The sequence below is a fragment of the Oncorhynchus mykiss genome, chromosome 5, assembly GCF_013265735.2.
Source record: "Oncorhynchus mykiss isolate Arlee chromosome 5, USDA_OmykA_1.1, whole genome shotgun sequence".
Classification (NCBI taxonomy): Eukaryota; Metazoa; Chordata; class Actinopteri; order Salmoniformes; family Salmonidae; genus Oncorhynchus; species Oncorhynchus mykiss.
The window spans coordinates 31,271,828-31,292,708 of NC_048569.1; the positions used below are offsets into that span (position 1 = coordinate 31,271,828).

Below are 20,881 nucleotides of genomic sequence, written 5' to 3' on the forward strand. Positions count from 1 at the left end.
CAGTGGTCACAACGACACCACAACTAGGCCAAAACACTTTGCAAACTGGCAATTCAGGGAGAGAGAAGCACGAAATCACTGTTTAATTTAGCTCTGTTGGCAACCTGTTCCTGTTGGAGAGCAACGTTCTGCCAACCAAATGAAGGGTGTCTTTGCAAAGCATGCTGAATACTGCAGATCATATTTCTTTCTCCATGATTTATATTGGGTAAAATGCCAAGCCAGATGGAGACACACTGGTTTATTTTTTTGCTACCCAAGGTACAGTGAGAGATGAGAAATATGAAAGAATATGCCGACGTATAATTGTCGGTGTGCGCATGCATGTGGTTGCATCAACACAGAATGTATTAGTTATTACACAAAATCATAATTTTACTCAATTTCAACTACATATGCTTGACAATTTCCACTTTGTTTGTGTATAGCCTCCATCAAGAGGATTTAACCTTCGCTGTACACATAATACTCACAAAAAAAAACAAAAAAACATCAAGCATTCTGTTGTGTCGAGTGGTGATGAGGGACAAGCCGTTTCTATCACCGACCTGTACTCTTAACCTCGGCGACACACACACACACACACACACACACACCCACACACACACACACACACACACACACACACACACACACAGAGCTGTAAATTCATGCTATGCACGTAACCGTTGCTCACCTTGACACGGCTCTTAGCCCACTCTAAACACGTGGGACCTACAGGACCTGGGTATTATATAGCTTTGCACTAGAACACTTCTTCTACAGGATAATTAGTGCAAGATCCCAGCTAATCCAGAGCAGATATACACAATACCTGTCAAACTCACACTGGGAGTGTGTGTGTGTGCGGGTGTGCGTGTGTGTGTGTGTGTGTGTGTGTGTGTGTGTGTGTGTTTGTGTGTGTGTGTGTGTGTGTGCGCGCACACTAAGCTTCAGAATGGAAAAGATAGAGAGAGAGAAAGTGAGAGAGTTTATAGCATACTAATGAGACTGAATTAGAGATAGTGTATAAGTGTGTGGGGTCCAACTCCCAATGTCCCTCAAGGCTTACCAGAAGTGCATGTTTGGTGGGACTCATTGCAGTAGTTTTTGGCTGTGCTGAATTACAGCTAAAATGGGATCTCACAGAAACATATTGTGAGGGGGGAAATAGAAATGGGACTCTGTAAAATGTCCCTGTTAAAACACATCGAAAGTTGTGAACTTTCCTAAACACCTCGGTACCTCACCACATGGCTCCGTTTTTACTCCAAGGTGTGAAATTAAGGCTGATGTGAATCTAATTGCATGTCTTGTAGCTATCCTTTGTTCTCTGTGGGTTTTTTAAAATGACAGAAATTGATGAGGTAGGCCAGGGTATATCTGAACAAATACATAAGCATAGATAAAAGGTTCAGGAGCGTCTGTGGGATCCGTGATCATAGGGAGAATGTGTTGTGGTGGCGGCACTCCAAGGAGTAGCCTAAAGGGAATTCTGTAGGGAATCAAATGATATGGGTCTTTAAATTTACCGGAGTGATAATGTATCTAAGCCAAGACAATGGTCAAATTCAATTAGGAATCACACTTTAGATTTAGATTCTGTGCTTGTCTAAAAGTCAATTTCTAATGTTACCACATGTTTAAATAATGAAAATAGTAAATACAATTTGTAATAAAGTTTAACGATTTCATTTTTGCAATTACTTTACACACATACTACAGCAAAATATAAAAAACTAAGAGTCAAGCAGGCACCTTGCTTTAAAAAAAGATATGCTTGGTCTCCCTGAATCATTATTCCACTCTGGTATACAGCACGCCTTCTCTCTGCAGTTTAAAATGAAAGAAGGAGGAAGTGTAGCTAAAAAGACCCAGGCTAGAGGTAGAGGTCACCTTCGAATAAGCCGGAGAACAACTGGAGCCCAAAAACAGAGTGATGCACGGTGTTTAATCCTGGCCGTGTTGTAGCGACCGGGGCCTGGTAGCCCGGAGGAGGACGTTTGCTGGCCGTTTGGATTTCATTTTGCTTTGATGCTGAAGATGGAGATGACAGTCCAACTGAGTGAGTCAGCCACCAAGAGACCATTGATTCCACTGTGCCTTTGATCCTGGTAGAAACCCACTCTTCTTCCAACATTAGACATTGTCTAGCTAGCTGTCCGTACTTATGGTGTGGTGAAGCTGATGGTATACTAATACTGTGTAGGCTCTATCTGATATTGATGTTGTTTATTCATGATTACTTGGATGTCTAGAGAAAATAAATAAAAGGATTAAGATTATTATCGTCTATGACAAAAATAAACTGAAAATATTGGATGCTGGAAACGTATTTGGCTTTACTGAAAAAATTGTATTGAAGCTGAATTGTCGAAAGGGAGAAAGAACTAACTGGGAATCTATATGTAATTGCAAAGGGGGAAATAATCATCTAAAAAAGGTGTTATGTAACATGAATGCAATATTTTCTATTCCACTTTCATTTCTCATTTTCTCATAATCCTGAAAAAATTGAATTGGCCTTCTTTTCCTGGTGCCATTGGCTTTTCAGAGAAATTAAACCTCTGACAAGCAAAAAAATACTCATATGGAACAAAATACAATTTTTTTTGCAGCAGAAAATGTATGTCCTTAGACGAGAGTAGAATAAGCTAAAAGTTTTTTTTTTTTTTAAGTTGTAATTTTTTTATAAAATAAATAGTGGTATTCTCTGCTTGTTAGAAGAAGCAGGTGTTGACAACGGCGTGTGAAAACAACAGAGATGACCACAATGTTTGAAAGCATCCGACGCCCAGGCAGAGTGGCACAGGAAACATGGCAGGCCGGGGATCAGCAAGGGTACGGAGGGACGTCTGCAGACTAGCAGAGGTGCCCGCTTCCCCTGCCAGGGCTGGATGGATGTGTTAAAGCGGGGGCTGTCTTTTTCTCCAGCTCCGGCCCTGGTCGTTTATTGTCAGTTTATCATGTAAGACAGGCCGCATGTCAGCTATAGAAGGACTACTAGGAGAAAGACTACCCCCAGCATAACCAGTTGGGTTTTTAACAACATGCCAGAGCATCGGGTATAGGGCACAGGAGAAGAGGAGAGCAGACACAAATTAAGTTGACTTAGTTAAAACTCAATCACCTGACACCGTCATGCGCATATCATTATTCCACACTGCAGAGAACTGAAAATTCAATCTTTCTGCCGAGGACTGATTTTGACAGAAATAAAATGTGCCAAGTACAATAGGAATAGGGATAGGAAAACAATAACCCGTCAAATGGCATCGATGGAGGAAAAGCCAGTGGTTTTAATAGTACATTTCAAGTGCAGGCTTCAATCTGTGCCATGGTTTATCAAATTCTACCTTGGGAGTTGGATGACTTTGCGTAGAAGCCACATATTGGTATTCATTTATACAATATACCCAGTAATGAAACGAGGTCCTGTTAATTCTCTGTTTTTACTGTTTGTTGCATTTTCATTCTCTTTTATCCTTTTAAGTTCTGAAACCCCCAACCCCCCTCCGTACTACTCTCTGCCTGTCACTCAGCTTTGCCTTTTGTTATCTCAAAAGCAGCCTCTTTTGTCATATCCCAAATCAAATTGTCATTGCAGCACTGATAGTACTTTAGAGGAAACCCAAAACACAGTACAAGCATCATTGAAACTATTCAATTATTCAACATGTTATCCAAATAGTGTTTTGTTCGAGGAGGAACACTCTACAGCCTCTTAATGCAAAGTGACAGAATTCAGCCTAGCACCCCCCCCTACTCCACACCATGTCCTTATCCTTTGGCTTCTATTGTAAAAATGATTTTATTTTAAGAGGGCATCCATTAGGAAGTCTACTTTTTATTAAGTGGCCGGGGACACCAGAGCAGACCAAAGAGCAAGCGAATTAACTAAACATAATAACTTGTATAAATCAGTGTCATGTTAATATACATTTACTTCCCACAGACTGCACAGCTCTTTAAAGTTTATGTGTAGAACATTTATACATCTTTGGTGAATTATTTAGCGGACTGGCCACCCCTCATAACCTGGTTCCTCTCTAGGTTTCTTCCTAGGTTCTGGCCTTTCTAGCGAGTTTTTCCTAGCCACCGTGCTTCTACACCTGTATTGCTTGCTGTTTGGGGTTTTAAGCTGGGTTTCTGTACAGCACTTTGTGACATCAGCTGATGTAAGAAGGGCTTTATAAATAATTTTGATTGATTGACATACCACTCCTCCTGTTTCTGACAAGGATCCAGACTAAGAAGAGATAAAGCTAAATCATCTGAGATATTCAATCCCCTTACAGTGAATGTTAAAGTTGGCCATAAAGACAGAAGCGTGTAACTGAGGGGCTTGGAGGGAGTCAGTTACAGCAGGATAGCGGCACTATATTATATGATAACCACGGCAACAAAGCCCAACAGAAATCTATCAAAGGGCTGACTGTCAGTATTGGGCTCATCCGGCCAGAGAGGAAGCAAGATTGGCTGGCACTTTATTTTTCTGTTGATGTCATGACAAGAGTGTGGACCCCTGGTTTCAATTGACACCAAACAAAGATGAGATAGGTGAAGACGGCAAGATGACCTCTACTAGCTCCATCCCTGGGGTTGTCACTGAACCTCTGGAAGCTTTCAGAGCAAAAACAGAGAAGAGCCTCTGTGGAATACAGATTGACAGAATGGTACTTGATTAGTAACCAGGCAACCTGTCATTAGTTCTACACTTCTCAAGCTATAGCCTATCTTTAATTGTGAGTGTCAATGACATCTCCTCTGACAGTCATATAGCCCCATGAGTGGTTGTGGAAGAAGGTGTTAACTACACAGCAACTGACTGGTGAGGATGGGGAACAAAGTCTTCTCTACTCCTACGCCATATCTCAATGTGTTACTATTGAATTCTGGCCTCAGTCACACAAAGCAGTATTTTGAAACAAATTTCATGCCAAAATCTAAATGCAGAAATAACTAGCAATTTTATCCCATTTGCGCAACGATTCATTTGTTTTTCTCTAGTCAGATCTTCAAACAGCATTTTCATTATCTCCAGGACAATACCAGTGTCTACATTATGTGACAATGTCACCTTTCTACATTTTGTAGAAAAAAAAATTAAGTTAAAAGTTCTAACCGATGACATCAAAGGTTATAACTTTTTAATCATGCCCTATGATGTCACAGAAGCATATTTTAAAGACCTTTCTTCTCATGTGTTTTTAAAAACATTATAGAAACACACCATTTTCGCATATGTAGACACTGGTTTGGTGCTGAAGATAATGAATGAGGTTGAAAAGTGGCGGATTCGCCCTTTAAGCTATGCTTATGTGAAGCTATTGTTGGGTTCACCTTGGGGTCACGATAGGGGCTGTACCAAATGTTTGATGTATTAAAAATAGTTGATTATGCTTATGTTGTATTAATAGAAGGGGAGGGGTTATAAGACCCCTCCCTCCTTACATGTATAGGGTCCTAGACTACAGATATAGATATATAGAGAGTTATATTCATTATAAAGGTTTAATATTGTTCCACAGTCTTTTCTAGTCTACATCTTATAAAGAAACGGTCAGAGAAATGTGTGACTGTGAGACAGAACTCTGCAAAGGAGTGAACGAGATAAGAGACTAGTCAGACATTCCACTATAAATCAACTTGGGGAGTGGACATTTACTGCTGAGCCTTTAGATAACACTGAAACTCTTGTTTGTATAGTTGTGTATGCATGGGCTTGGTCTCATGAGTAGAAGGTAATGACATAGGCAGTGACATCACTAAGGCTGAACTTCGGGCTTAATAAAATAACTTGGACCCTTTACTATTTTGCAGAGCTTACTCGGAAACATGCATGCTATGTTCCTGTTGTCAACTTCTGTTTGCAATTGCATTAATAAAGGTTTTTGATTGATTTAATTAAAGATATTGTCTGAATGCTAATTTCACCAATGAGCCAATGATTGACAAGGAACGAACCCAACACTATTATTGACATCCATCCGACAAATACCTGATTGCAAGATAAATGATTGATCCATTGAGATGCATTTTGGATGGAAGGACAAAGGAACGAACAGTACAATACAACATTTGAAAAGCAACACTACTACTAACATGGGATAAGATGGCACAATTGTGCCAAAAATGTAAACCCTGCAACATAGCCAAAAGAACCAGCTGATTCCAGATTTGAACAACAACCACAACTTGACAGCAACATGAGCGAGCGGTGCTTCCTGTAACACACTCCATTACTAACACAAGTCATGCTGAGGAGAGATGCAATCATCATGGGTCGCTGACCACAATTCCTTCCCGATTCCACGGCTGAAGCCATCACTTAGCCCGTTGCAGCCTGGTTAAATTGGCACATTAACTATGAGCTTGAGCCTTGACACTGATTAGTCAAAAACACCCTCAACCTTTCCTGTGTTCACTAACAATGACTGGATGTTTGGCAAGGTGAGAAACAATCTCTGAATTCTTGTGGAACAAAGAGGCTTTTGCTAATAATAACGGTAGGGCTTTCTTTAAAAAATGCTTTTACAAGAGTGACAGTCAATACTGAAAATGAGAATGTATCTTAGCTGTAGCGAGAATACCCGACCAGAGGTTACACAAAACTGAAGAAGACCATATAGAACTTGACGGCCTACAAATACAACACCTCAGGCAACTGTACCCTCAGGGCTGAGAGGTGATGTCATTGTTAAGCAATGCTAATCATTTGACTGACATATGACATTGCCATACTGTTTAACATATTTTCTTATCGTCATAGACAATGAGTAACACCAAGCAACAGATGGAGAAAATTCTGATCACAAACCCACAATGGAACAAATCCAGGGACTCATGACAGATCCAGGTCCTTTATGACAGGAGACTCCCATCTTAGCTCCACAGTGTACCCTGACCCCAACTGCACTCTCAACACCCCTCCCTGCTCCCCCAGCAGTATGCAGCTCAAACCCTGACATGTGATTGAGACGTACCGCCGTGAGTAAAGCACTCTGGGCCACAGGGTATGTACCTCTCCACTGGAGCCAACTTGCTTTTTCTATTTATTTTTTCCCCTCCCCTTACTCTCCACAGTTGCTTTCAATCCCCTATCTGCCAGACAGGTTTGAGTGAGTGAGTGAGTGAGTGAGTGAGTGAGTGAGTGAGTGAGTGAGTGAGTGAGTGAGCGAGCGAGTGAGTGAGTGAGTGAGCGAGCGAGTGAGTGAGTGAGTGAGATGGGGAAGGGTTGGCGAGGACAAGCCAATAGAGTGATAATATGGTATACAGAAACATGATAAGTGCTGGAAAGGAAACAGTGTAGATGTCAGAAGAGATAAAGGAGAATTGAATTTGTACTGTAGGTCTTCCACTAGGTGCCTCAATGCTTTATAAGGTTAGTCGGTAATGAGGTGTTTCAAAATCAGCCATGTACAGTACTGAACAAAGTGATTTCCTTGAGCCCAAGTAGCTCTAAAATCTGTCAAATTCATCATCTGGATTTGCCAGTAAGAAGTTTATAAGGTGCATTATTTATAGCCTTTAATTTTAAACAGGAAACTTAAAACTGCATACACAAACACACCCACACACAGATCTAACCAAAAACACTAAGGCATAACAAAATGCACCATCTTGCAGATGCCAACACAGAGCAGAGCAGTGGCCACTGCATATTCTGGTGTGTCGCCCTGCTTTCAAATGATGCACAAAAATGGGAAAGAGAAAAATGGGGGGGAAAGGATTCCTCTGCGGCCTTTTCCTTCTGTGCCTTCTATGCTCATCCATTCTCAATGACATTCATGGTAATAAATCAAGACTGGGCGCTGTGGCCAGAGGGGCGAGCATCTGAAAGACCGGTCAGTGAAACACTCCCCCTCCAGCCTACCTGTGACCACCATACTTCATTCACAAATTAAAATGCAGAGATGGGAACTAAGGGAGCCGAGTGGAGTCTCACTATTCTGCTTTTGAATAAAGGGAGATGTGTCCGTCTGCGTCTGTGTTTCATAATGTGTTAGCGTGTGTGCAGTAAGGCCTAAGTCTTGGTATCATCCTGGGGCGTCAACATTTTGTCGTTATGTAAGAAAGGAGAGGGAAAACAGATACGGAAAAAAATACTGATGGGATAGTGTGGGATTCCCCTCCCACCAAGTCATTCTGATTTCATAGTTAATGTTTCCTTTTAATCCCCTCTATTTGCTTTATTGCTCAATCAGAAATCAAACAAATATGCCAGCTATATTGTTGGGAGCATCAGGAACATGTCAGCTACTATTACAGTAGACTACTCCACTTAGAATAAAAACACAGAGTACAATATGATGGTCTCATGGCATACATACTGTCAGGAATACCACTACATACACTGTCAGTAGTTACATTACATGGAGAAAAAAGTCAATATTGACACATAATATCACTATACTGTATGGCTATCTATCTTCATGTTGACTTGTCAATAGTGTCATACTGAGGTGCCCTTAACTTAAAAAAATAAACCACAACAAGGACATACTGTCGTGTAAGTGGATATCAACTGTCAGTTTGGATACAGGTACTATCCATTTCCTACAAATAACTACAGTTGAAGTCGGAAGATTACATACACCTTAGCCAAATTAATATAGACTCAGTTTTTCACAATTCCTGACATTTAATCTTAGTAAAAATTCCCTGTCTTGGGTCAGTTAGGATCACTACGTTATTTTAAGAATATGAAATGTCACAATAGTAGAGAGAATGATTTATTTCAGCTTTCATTTCTTTCATCACATTCCCTGTGGGTCAGAAGTTTACATACACTCAATTAGTATTTGGTAGCAATGCCTTCAAATTTTTAACTTGGGTCAAATGTTTCGGGTAGCCTTCCACAAGCTTTCCACAATAAGTTGTGTGAATTTTGGCCCATTCCCCCTGGCAGAGCTGATGTAACTGAATAAGGATTGTAGACCTCCTTGCTCACACACATTTTCAGTTCTGCCCACACATTTTCTATAGGATTGAGGTCAGGGCTTTGTGATGGCCACTCCAATACCTTGACTTTGTTGGAAGTATGCTTGGGGTCATTGTCCATTTGAGACCAAGCTTTAACTTCCTGACTGATGTCTTGAGATGTTGCTTCAATATATCCACGTAATTTTCCTGCCTCATGATGCCCCTTTTTCCTCCAAACATAACGATGGTCATTATGCCCAAACTGTTCTATTTTTGTTTCATCAGACCAGAGGACATTTCTCCAAAAAGTACCATCTTTGTCCCCATGTGCATTTCAAACCGTTGTCTGTCTTTTTATGGCGGTTTTGGAGCAGTGTCTTCTTCCTTGCTGAGAGGCCTTTCAGGTTATGCCGATATAGGACTCGTTTTACTGTGGATATAGATACTTTTGTACCTGTTTCCTCCAGCATCTTCACAAGGTCCTTGGTTGTTCTGGGATTTATTTGCTCTTTTCCCACCAAAGTACGTTCATCTCTGTCACGTTCTGACCTTAGTTCCTTTGTTATGTCTTTGTTTTAGTATGGTCAGGGCGTGAGTTGGGTGGGTTGTCTATGTTCCGTTTTCTATGTTGTGTTTTTGCGTTTGGCCTGGTATGGTTCTCAATCAGAGGCAGGTGTCGTTAGTTGTCTCTGATTGAGAATCCTACTTAGGTAGCCTTTTTCCACTTGTGTTTCGTGGGTGTTTATTTTCTGTCCTGTGTTTGTATTTCACCGTACAGGACTGTTTTCGTTTCGTTCTCGTGTTTTGTTTGAGTATTCGTGTTCATTAAAAGAGAATATGAATACTTACCACGCTGCACTTTGGTCCTCCTCTCTTTCTCCCAACGACGAACGTTACAATCTCTGGCGATACAGTGAATTATAAGTTAAATTATTTGTCTGTAAACAATTGTTGGAAAAATTACTTGTGTCATGCACAAAGTAGATGTCCTAACCGACTTGCCAAAACTATAGTTTGTTAACAAGAAATTTGTGGAGTGGTTGAAAAACAAGTTTTAATAACTCCAACCTAAGTGTTTGTAAACTTCCGACTTCAACTGTACGTCTGGGAATTTCCAGGGATCTCACAATACAAGATCATCACGATACTAAGGTGCAGATATGATCTGTATTGCGTTTCTCACAATTCTATATGTATTGTCATTCGATAATTGTGATTTAATTATAATTCGGTGTAACAAACATATTGCTCACTACATGTCTGCTGCAGCGGGATAAGAGGGAGCCATGAGAAACCTAGTTTTGATCAGTCATACTAATTTGCCCAATATTTTTTTTTAAATATGGAAAACAAGCTATGAAGGAAAAATACGGGAGTTTTTGGAGCAGGTACAAAAAACGAGCAAAAAAATGAATTGCGATATTGTCAAGACGATACAATAAATCATCAAAAAGAATATTCTGATACGTTACCATATCTTTTTTCCCCCCCATTCACAACAAATAACTTTGGAGCCCACTTTGACTGACCCGGTAAGGCTTCTGATGACGGCAGAAAATCCATCAGTGCATGCTGTGGTGCTTGACGTCTGACTGCTACCCAGCCAGGCTGCCCAGTGAATGAGCTTCTACAATGCATTCAGAAAGCATTCACACCCCTTGAGTTTTTTCACATTTTGTTGTGTTACAGTCTGAATTTAAAATGGAATAAATTGCCCCGTAATTTATTTTTTTTACAAATGATTTAAAAATTAAAAGCAGAGTCAATAAGTATTCAACCCTTTTGCTATGGCAAGCTTAAATAAGTTCAGGAATAAAGATTTGCTTAGTGTTTAACATGAGGTCCCTGTATGGTCCTTCAGTCAAGCAGTACATTTCAAACACAGATTCAACCAAAAAGACCAGGGATGTTTTCCAATGCCTCACAAAGAAGGGCACCTATTGGTGGAGGGGTAAAAAAAAAAGGCGGACATTGAAAATCCCTTTGAGCACTGTGAAGTTATTAATTACACTTTGGATATTAATACACTCAGTCACTATAAAGATTCAGGTGTCCTTCCTAACTCTGTTGCCGGAGAGGAAGGAAATAGCTCAGGAATTTCACCATGAGGTCAATGGTGACTTTAAAACAGTTACAGAGTTTAATGGCTGTGATAGGATAAAATTGAGGATGGATCAACAACATTGTAGTAACTCCACAATGCTAACCTAAATGACAGAGTGAAAAACATGCATCCTGTTTGCAATAAGGCACAAACAAATTGGCAAAGAAATTAACTTGATTTCCTGAATACAAAGTGTTATGTTTGAAAAAATCGAACGCAGCACATCACTGAGTACCACTCTTCATATTTTCAAGCATGGTGGTTGCTGCATCATGTTATGTGTATGCTTGTCATCTGCAAGGACAAGATAGTTTTTTTTAGGATAAATAGAAATGGAATATAGGTAAGCACAGGCAAAATCCTAGAGGAAAACCTGGTTCAGTCTGCTTTCCAACAGACACTGGGAGACAAATTCACCTTTCAGCAGGAAAATAACCTAAAACACAAGGCCAAATATACACTGGGGTTGCTTACCAAGACAACATTGAATGTTGCTGAGTGTACTAATTACATTGTTGACTTAAATTTGCTTGATAATATATGGCAAGACTTGAAAATGGCTGTCTAGAAATAATCAACAACCAACTTGACAGAGCTTGAAGAACTGTAAAAAAGAATAATGTGCAAATATTGTGTGCAAAGGTCTTAGAGACTTAACCAGAAAGACTCACAGCTGTAATCGCTGCCAAAGGTGCTTCTTTTTTTTTTACCCCTTTTTCTCCCCAATTGGTAGCTACAGTCTTGTCTCATCGCTGCAACTCCCATTCGGACTCAGGAGAGGCAAAGGTTGAGAGCCGTGTGTTCTCCGAAACACAACCCAACCAAGCCGCACTGCCCACTTGACCCGGAAGACAGCCGCACCAATATTTCAGAAGAAACACTGTGTACCTGGCGACTGTGTCAGCGTGCACTGCACCCGGCCCGCCACAGGAGTCACTAGTGCACGATGGGACTAGGACATCCCTGCTGGCCAAGCCCTCCCCTAACCCGAGCGACACTGGGCCAATTGTGCACTGCCCAATGGGTTAACAGAGCCTTGACTCCAACCCAGAATCTCTAGTGGCACAGCTAGCACTTCAATGCAGTGCCTTAGACCACTGTGCCACTCGGGAGGCCCTGCCAAAGGTGATTTTAACATGTACTGATCAGGGATGTGAATACTTACGTAAATGAGATATTTCTGTATTTAATTTTCAATACATTTGCAAAAACTAAAAATAACATATTTTCACTTTATCATTATGGGGTATTGTGTGCAGATGGATGGGAATATTCTTATATTTTTTCATTCATTTTAAATTCAGGCTGTAACTCAACAAAATGTGGAATAAGAAATGGTATGAATACTTTCTGAAGGCACTAATCTAAATCAAGACCTGATTAAATCCATCCCCACCCCCTACACAAAGAGCAGTCATGGCGAGAGCACAGCAAATTTGCTGGCTGGCTGAATGGAAGGACAGAGAGTCCTAACTCAAGAGTCGACGCGTGTCCTTAATGAGAAAAGAAAGTGATTTACAAGCATATGCTCCAGACCCTGCAGTCTGTTTAGTCTGCAGTCTCAATGCTGCTGGGCTGAGAGAGAGATAAAGTGAGAGCGAGAAAGACACAGAGAGAGACCGAAAGAGAGAGAGACATAGACATAGAGAGAAAGACATAGAGAGAGAGAGCGAGAGATGGGTTCCACAACATGTGTGGGTTACTATACTAGTCAGGTGTTGTGCATAGTCATAACAGGCAATGCATTGTTCGATTGCCATGGGGTCAAGTTCAAAATGAACGGTGTACTGTATATTGTATGAACCACAACAAAAATCTGGAAAATTAGCACATCTATTGAGTCTATATGATTCATACTCAGGGAATGTGTATGGTTGTACATATCAACTAGTTTGACACAGTCTGTTGACCCACACACAGATGACTACTACCTCTGAATGTCAATATAAAACAGTCATGCTGTTTACTATCACATTACAATAACACAGGCCTACGGTCGACAGTCACTGTCCAATCACTGAAGCCCCTTAGTTCTTCTAAGGCATTTGGTATTCAATTACAGAACCACATGGGTATACACGTGCGCATATATTATATTCATGGGCAGGAGGTGTGGAAAGCCAAAACCTTGTTTTTCATATAGGATTAACTGTGTGTATGTTATTTGAAGATTGACAACTGTGGCCCACTGCTGTGCTTATAAAAATATTTTTCTAAGGGACACAAATAAACACTACTCAATCAATGCAAGGCAGAGTCAACCTCATTTGTGGGCCCTGGCCTAAACCTTGCAATTTGCAATGAGAAAATGATGACACTGTAGCAAGCTTACATTATTATGCATTTCTTAATCTAACTTCCTTCAATGCTGCACATGTCCTAGTCTTCTGCTATGAAAAATGTGTTCATAAAAATACAAAATACCAATTTCATGCAGATTTGCACAGCTAAATTGCAATCTATGCATTCCCTCACTGCCTAATACTTAAGGCTATGCATGTCACTTACAGTCATAATTTGTCATAGTACACAAAAATGACCCAATTGGTGTGTGTATGTGCGCGAGGTGAGTGAGAGAGCCATGTACTAATGGTGTCGAGTTCATTCTTGCGTATTCATTACATGAGTGGTGTTTGGATACATGTATAAGTTTCCAACGCTGTTTTACTCCCTGTACCAGATAGATATGGCACAGTGGCTCTTCCCCTTGATTGGCCAACACACCTCTACTTGGGCTATCATGTTGTTAACATTAAACTGCCATCATTTTCAGCCCTAGATGACACTTCACAGTGTAGAATAAGTATTTACATTTTGAATGTACGAAAACAATTATTGTAATTGTTGTAAATATAGTCTATACCACCGGCCATGCATATGTTAGTGGTCCCTATGAGCAACCATTGTAAAGTCAGTGATGGATTGGGGGACAGTAAAGAGGCAGTAAGATTATAATGTTCTTACCCAGTGTGAAGTATGGGAGAGCGGTGTTGTCAAGATCATCCATAACGGAAATTCGTCCAGGTAGGTCTGTTCTAACGAATAAAAGGAGTCGGGACTCCCCTCCTCCTCCAGCCACGCTCCCCGAGCCACCGCCGGTGAAACTGAACTCATTCTCGCGGAGTACAGGCAGGGTAGAAACGGTAACGGTTTTAACTTCACACGGGCTCTCTGCGTCGTTTTCCTTCTCCCTCTCCTCATCAAGCATCGCTCCCCCTCTGCTTCCCCGGACTGTAGCGGTCCCTGTCAGCAAGAGCCCCATGAGGAGGAGGACGTGGTGCTTTACTGTCCCTGCCATCCCGCTCCCAATGCACGGTTCTCTAGCTTTGAGTGCGGCTCTTAAACTGCTTGTTCGTTTATACTACAGCCACTGCACGCGCTCGGTAGTCATGTCTGTCCAGGAGGCGGCAGCACAGGTGTAGTCAGATCTGTAGCCTAATACTTTTTTTTCTCCAACTTGCTTCCTTCTGTGTTGATGTATACACATAATTTCTCATAATGCGGATATAAGGTTTTGTGAGACCTCACCATGGATATGAAATGAAAGAAATAGGGAATACATTTGTCTTGAAACAGCTTTTTCATGCAATCAAGGATATGCTTTTCGAGGCAACCAATGGAAGTCGAGTCTCCACGACTGTTATGAAGTTATAATGTATGCTTTGATGGTAAAGTTCGATTTTTTGTGTAAGTGCATTCATTTTAGAATTACAAAGGGTTTTGCATGTGGGAAATAGCATTTTATGTTTGTGATGGATTGACAAATGTCACTTCTATTTTGCTAAGCTGTCTATTTTGTCATGTGTCTGTCTGTGAATGCACTTCAACCAGTGGCGGACTGGGACCATCAATCGGCCCTGGCATTTCTAACACACCGGCCCATTTGTTTGCTTGAGGACCCCATTATAAGCCGGATGCGATCAGTTTGCGCAAACGCACCCACTTTGCTGAAAATGGACCAGCTGGGCAAATGCCAGATGGCCAGTCCACCCCCGACTTCAACTACAGTAAGCCTACTTCAAAGGGTGGAGAAAGGATAGTCTACTGCTCAGAGTGGGAATTACACCATGACATTCGGGGGTCTTTATTGAGTGCACAAACTTGAGCCTAAAGATAAAAATGTAATTTAAACGGTATTAACACAACCCAAAATAATTCCATCATACAAACTGCATGTAGCCTAAAAAGCCATTGTTACAAAACACCCAAAAGTTTGCCCACACTCCCTCAACGGTCACTTACCTTACATTTTGCTCCCCCTATGGACATGCCCCCCTCCCTATACTTTCAGTGCATCTTTCTGCAGAAAACACAGAATTTACTTGCATTTACCCTCCACTAGGCCGGCACCACTGCCCGTGGCCTACCCTCAATTTTACATCCATTAACACACACAGGTAGCCTACATTCAATATAATACACGAGTTGAATCAAAACACGTTTTACACTCTACTTCATGAGTTGTCCATAATTCATGAGTTAATACTTGGAGTCTTCACAGGTCGTGCGACATGAAACACTACGGTTCTTTCCTTACATTAGTTATCATTACTAAGCGTTTAACAATTGAATTAAAACATTGAACTTAAACACTTTAGAATTCCTGGATCTTGGACATCTCTGTAAATGCACTGTAAGTGTAATTATACCTATGTAACATTTAATTATGTTTAGAGGTGAATACAGTTCATGGGTACACAAATCCAAAACAATCTAGGCCTATGCCATTTCAAAATTGAACGCTTCTAACTGAATTTTAAAACCTCTTCTAACCAAAAGAGTCACCTTATGGACCTACTGTCATTAACTTATAGACTACTTGTTGGGTGGATTGGATGCCAATGGTGTCTAGCTGTAGGCTAGATGTCTAGTGATATTGTCAACCATCATCATCAGCTGATCCAGGAAAGAAAACAAATATTGATAGAAAATAAATAAATAAAGCTAAATAAATGGTGTACTACTTCTGTCCACGGATGGCACTGAGAACACCAGTACTCACACGCACCTGAAAACAAAGCAATGATCACTCTAAACAGCTGACTGACAAAAGCAAACAATGATAAATCAACGGATAAATCTAATCCGTTGGAATAAAGGCTAAACAAATGGTGAAAATGAGGAAGTACTAAGGAAAATCTTTGCATTTAAGGGAGCTATAGTCTCATTCAGGGGGGTGGAGCCCCCCCTGGCTTCCCCGTAATTCATACCTTTCTACTGCTACTACCAGGGTGCTTGGTCATTTCACTATAATACTGTAATGTGTTGGAGTGAATAGTTTACTGTACAGAGAGTAAGCAGATGTGTCAGTCTTCATGTTTTCTCCCACAGGACACAGCCCTTCAGACAGACAGCTGTGTGACCTGGCTCAGATCAGCCTCTATTTACCACCAATTCATTTTATTACAACCCATCTGATTCTGGTCCAGCAGTGGTCTGCTAGGGTTTTAACATTTCCATATAGTTATGTTATATTATATGGCTTTTAACTTTGCATCAACATTCTGGTAAGAGTGCCTTGGTCCTTTGGATAAACTATGTCCAAATGTTTAGCCTAATATTTGATTAATATTGAATTGATTTTGGACTATATTTAATATTGTTCAACATAGTCCTATTTTAACGCATTATTTTTTTCATCCCAATATTATTAAAGGATGTTAGCATATTCAAGTGTCAAAGCATCTCTCCACCATATCTTTGACTACAAATAATAGCCTAAGACATAAGAAGTGCTGACACAATGTAGAAACAACTCTACAGTGATGCCACACAGTGTTCGAAACAGAGCACATATCCTTTAGAGACATGACTTCTTTAGCAGCTGGATTTGACAGAACACTGTAGGCCTTTTGCATGCAAGTGGTCAAGCGTCATTGGGCGAGATGTCTGAGTCTGTGGGTGTGTAGTGGTACTGCGAGGGGCAACTCTAACAAGTCTAAGAAGATCTTTGCATTCTTAATAGCTAATGGAGGGCTTTTAAACATAGTCCCTTGTTGGTTATATGAGATTTATTGGCAGCGAAATTGCCTCGACCTCCATGCCAAGGCGGCTTCTGATTCCCCAAAATTGAATTTGACAGACAACAAGGCAACGGCCGCTAGTCTAGACGGAGATGGTTAAACAGGTTTACACAGTGTAATGAGTCCGGGTCTCTTCCCTCTCTTCCCTTTTTCTTTTAACAGGACAGCTACAGACGGGTGTGTGCTGATTTCCTAAAAAGGAATGAACAATTTGTCTCCCCTTTTCGGGATTAAGGGAGCTGTGCAGTCAACGACCACAATGTAATGGTGGATGTAATGCCCCATGTCACCAACATAATATTGCACATAAACATATGAAATTGTATTTTGGACTCAAATTGTATTTCTCTATATTCATGGAACAAATACCCTATATTTAAATATGCATGATGGACATTTTATTTTGCCAACCGTGTGCAAAGCTGTCATCAAGGCAAAGGATGGCTACTTTGAAGAATCTAAAATATATTTTGATTTGTTTAACACTTTTTTGGTTACTATATGATTCCATATGTGTTATTTCATAGTTCTGATGTCTGATTAATTATGGCATAGTGGCTCATCCACCTCTACTTGGGCTATCACTGTAGAAAATAGCAAAAATAAATAAAAACCCTTGAATGAGTAGGTGTGTCCAAACTTTTGACTGATACTATACGTACACGCTTAACCCCTGGATGCCAGCAACTGTTAATTAAATAACTTAATAATTGAATAAGATATTATTTTTTCATCGTAGACGGGTCATGATTTTACATGCGCTATGTAAAGGCAGGCTCTCAGATTAATCTATGGAGAGATGAGGGGGCCTGGTTGACCCGCAATTGATGTGACTGCACAGCTTGCTGTGATTCAGTGGTCTGGAGTCTCCGGCTTGAAAAGGGGAGGATAGCTCAAATATTGAGCGACTTTGAGCTGCTTTTTGATTGGTTCTCATATGTACGCTATTTGAATGCACATATACCCTCTGCCTCGTCAACTTGCTACGCCTCTACTAGAGAGGTAAACAAGACAAGCTAAAGTTAGCTAGCATAGCTAACTTAAACTATGGGGAGAAAAACTGTGATTAATCTTTCTCAAAAGGAGATATAGAGATGACACTACCACATAGTAACAACCAACATAGGGATTGAATTCAAATAGTAGCAATTTCAAGCATTTCAAGCCTTTGTTCTATGGGAGGATTTATTGGTGGTCTTGCCAACAGGATTTGGGGAAAAGCCTCATTTAGCAGCTAGTTAGCTGGTTCCAGTCTTCAAGAAGCTAGGAAAACAACCTCAAATAATGACAGTCGTCTCCCCACTAAAAGCTGTGGTGGACGGAGGACCAAATACGTGAGGCAACAGCCCTGGGTCTCAGAGCCGTGGTTGTGAAGGAAGACAAGAATGCTATATGGAGGGTGCATGCGACCTTTACTTTGGAAGAATGGGAAGTTTGTTTGGGAAAACCGGGAGAGATGTGTTGGCCTCAGTCATATAGCTCCAAAATCGTCAGAATTGTTGTGGATGACGTCCATATGACCTACATATGGTATGTACAATGTCCTAGAACTGTACTTTGACGGTATAGAATGGCACTGCGATGGATACATGTAATGTTGGAAAGTAAACCAGGGAATGACTGATTGAAAGTTTTTGTATTTGTACAAACATAATGAGTAATAAGTGTTTGTTTGCATGACACCTTTGTATGATAGGCCTGAAAGACATTGACTAGCCTAAGGAAGGTGATAGGACTGCATCATAAATGACAGGGTGACAGGCAGCACAAGGGTACTTATACTGGATTAAACTACTGTATGGGAACCCCACACACAACATTTTCTTATGCAAGAATAGTAATCAAATGTGCTTCAATATCTTTATATTGTTTCCAATTATACATTTATTCTGAATGAGGATGGAAATTAACAATCTATAGCCTATTTTTATCATGGTCAGTACTCCAACAACAGTATCTTTTTGTAGGGGTCAGGGCTCAAAATGAAAACGTACCTTTCGGGAGAATTTCAGTAAGCTTGGAGAACTGCGTTCTTTGGTGAAATAAGACAATATTACTATACATGAACACATGATGTTCAGAATTGGTATCAGGGAACATTATTTGAGTGACAGAGAGAATTAAACATGAGGAGCAATGTTGAGAAGGCATCACTTACTGTAGATTATAGCCCATTTCGACTGTCTACTTTACTATGGGCCATTGAAACTAATAGATAGTCTTCAAAGTGAAACGCAATGTAATTTTTTAAAATATTTTTTATTTATTTTGTATTTTTTACCCCTTTTTCTCCCCAATTTCGTGGTATCCAATTGTTAGTAGCTACTATCTTGTCTCATCGCTACAACTCCCGTACGGGCTCGGGAGAGGCGAAGTTCGAAAGTCATGCGTCCTCCGATACACAACCCAACCAAGCCGCACTGCGTGCATCCAACCCGGAAGCCAGCCACACCAATGTGTCAGAGGAAACACCGTGCACCTGGAAACCTTGGTTAGCGCGCACTGCGCCCGTCCCGCCACAGAAGTCACTGGTGCGCGATGAGACAAGGATATCCCTACCGGCCAAACCCTCCCTAACCCGGACGACGCTAGGCCAATTGTGCGTCGCCCCACGGACCTCCCGGTCGCGGCCGGTTACGGCAGAGCCTGGGCGTGAACCCAGAGTCTCTGGTAGCACACTGCACTCTAGGTCTTTTAATGAGATGTTAACAGGTTGTAGTTAACATTTTATTTGTCACATATGTGAAAAAAACCTTACTGTGAAATGCTTACTTACAAGCCCTTAACCAACAATGCAGTTCAAGAAATAGAGTTAGAGAAAACATTTACAATTCTAAAGTAAAACATTTTAATAAAAAGTAACACAATAAAATAACAATAACGAGGCAATACAGTACCTAGTCAATATGCGGGGTTACAGGTTAGTCTCTCTTAGATCCCAAGAGAATTCTCGTCAGTGATTGTCACAGCCGTGTATATTCCCCTCAAGTCGATACCACGACGGCCCTCAAGAAACTTCACTGGACTCTACGCAAACTGGAAACCATATATCCTGAAGCTGCATTTCTTGTAGCAAATTTGAGAGCAAGTCTACCTAAATTCCATCAGCATAATGATTGTAGCACTCGTGCGGGCAATACACTGGATCACTGCTACTCTAACTTCTGCGAAGCATAACAAGGCCCTCACCCGCCCTCTCTTCGGCAAATCCGACCATGACTCAATTTTCCGGGCAGCCTCAAAGAATAACATCAAGTATAGGCTGATTTGGTGAGTGAGTTTATAAGGAAGTGGATTGGAGATGTTGTATCCACTGTGACTATTAAAACCTACCCTAACCAGATACCGTGGATAGATGGTGGCATAAGTGCAAAATTGAAAGCACGAATCACCACATTTAACCATGGAAAGAGGCATGGGAATATAGCTGAATATAAATAGTGTAGTTATTCCCTCGGCAAGGCAATCAAACAAGAAAAATGTCGGTATAGGGACAAAGTGGAGTCGCAATTCAACAGGCAATCACAGACTTCAAAATGAAAACCAGCCACGTCACGGACACCAACGTCTTGCTTTCAGACAAACTAAAAACCTTCTTTGTCCGCTTTGAGGATAATACAGTGCCACCGACGCAACATGCTGCCAAGGACTGCGGACCTCCCTTCTCCTTCTCCGTGTCCGACGTCAGTAAGACATTTAACCATAATAACCCTTGCAAGGATGCCCAGACGGCATCCCTAGCCGCGTCCTCACAGCAAGGCTCAGACCAGCTGGCTGGTGTGTTTACGGACATATTCAATCTCTTCCTTTCCCAGTCTGCTGTCCCCACATGCTTAAAGATGGCCACCAT

At 41.0% G+C, this 20,881-nt stretch overlaps 1 protein-coding gene across 1 annotated transcript in view; it reads right to left on the minus strand.

Annotated features, from left to right (window-relative positions):
* The window catches only part of LOC110523598 (astrotactin-2-like), a 430,658-nt gene extending 416,286 nt beyond the window's left edge, over positions 1–14,372 (minus strand). Inside the window, exon 1 of the mRNA XM_036977273.1 lies at positions 13,973–14,372. Coding sequence (XP_036833168.1) covers positions 13,973–14,306 — 334 coding nt within the window. The 5' untranslated portion in view covers positions 14,307–14,372. The remainder of the gene's footprint in view (positions 1–13,972) is intronic.
* Between the last annotated feature and the right edge of the window lie 6,509 nt (positions 14,373–20,881).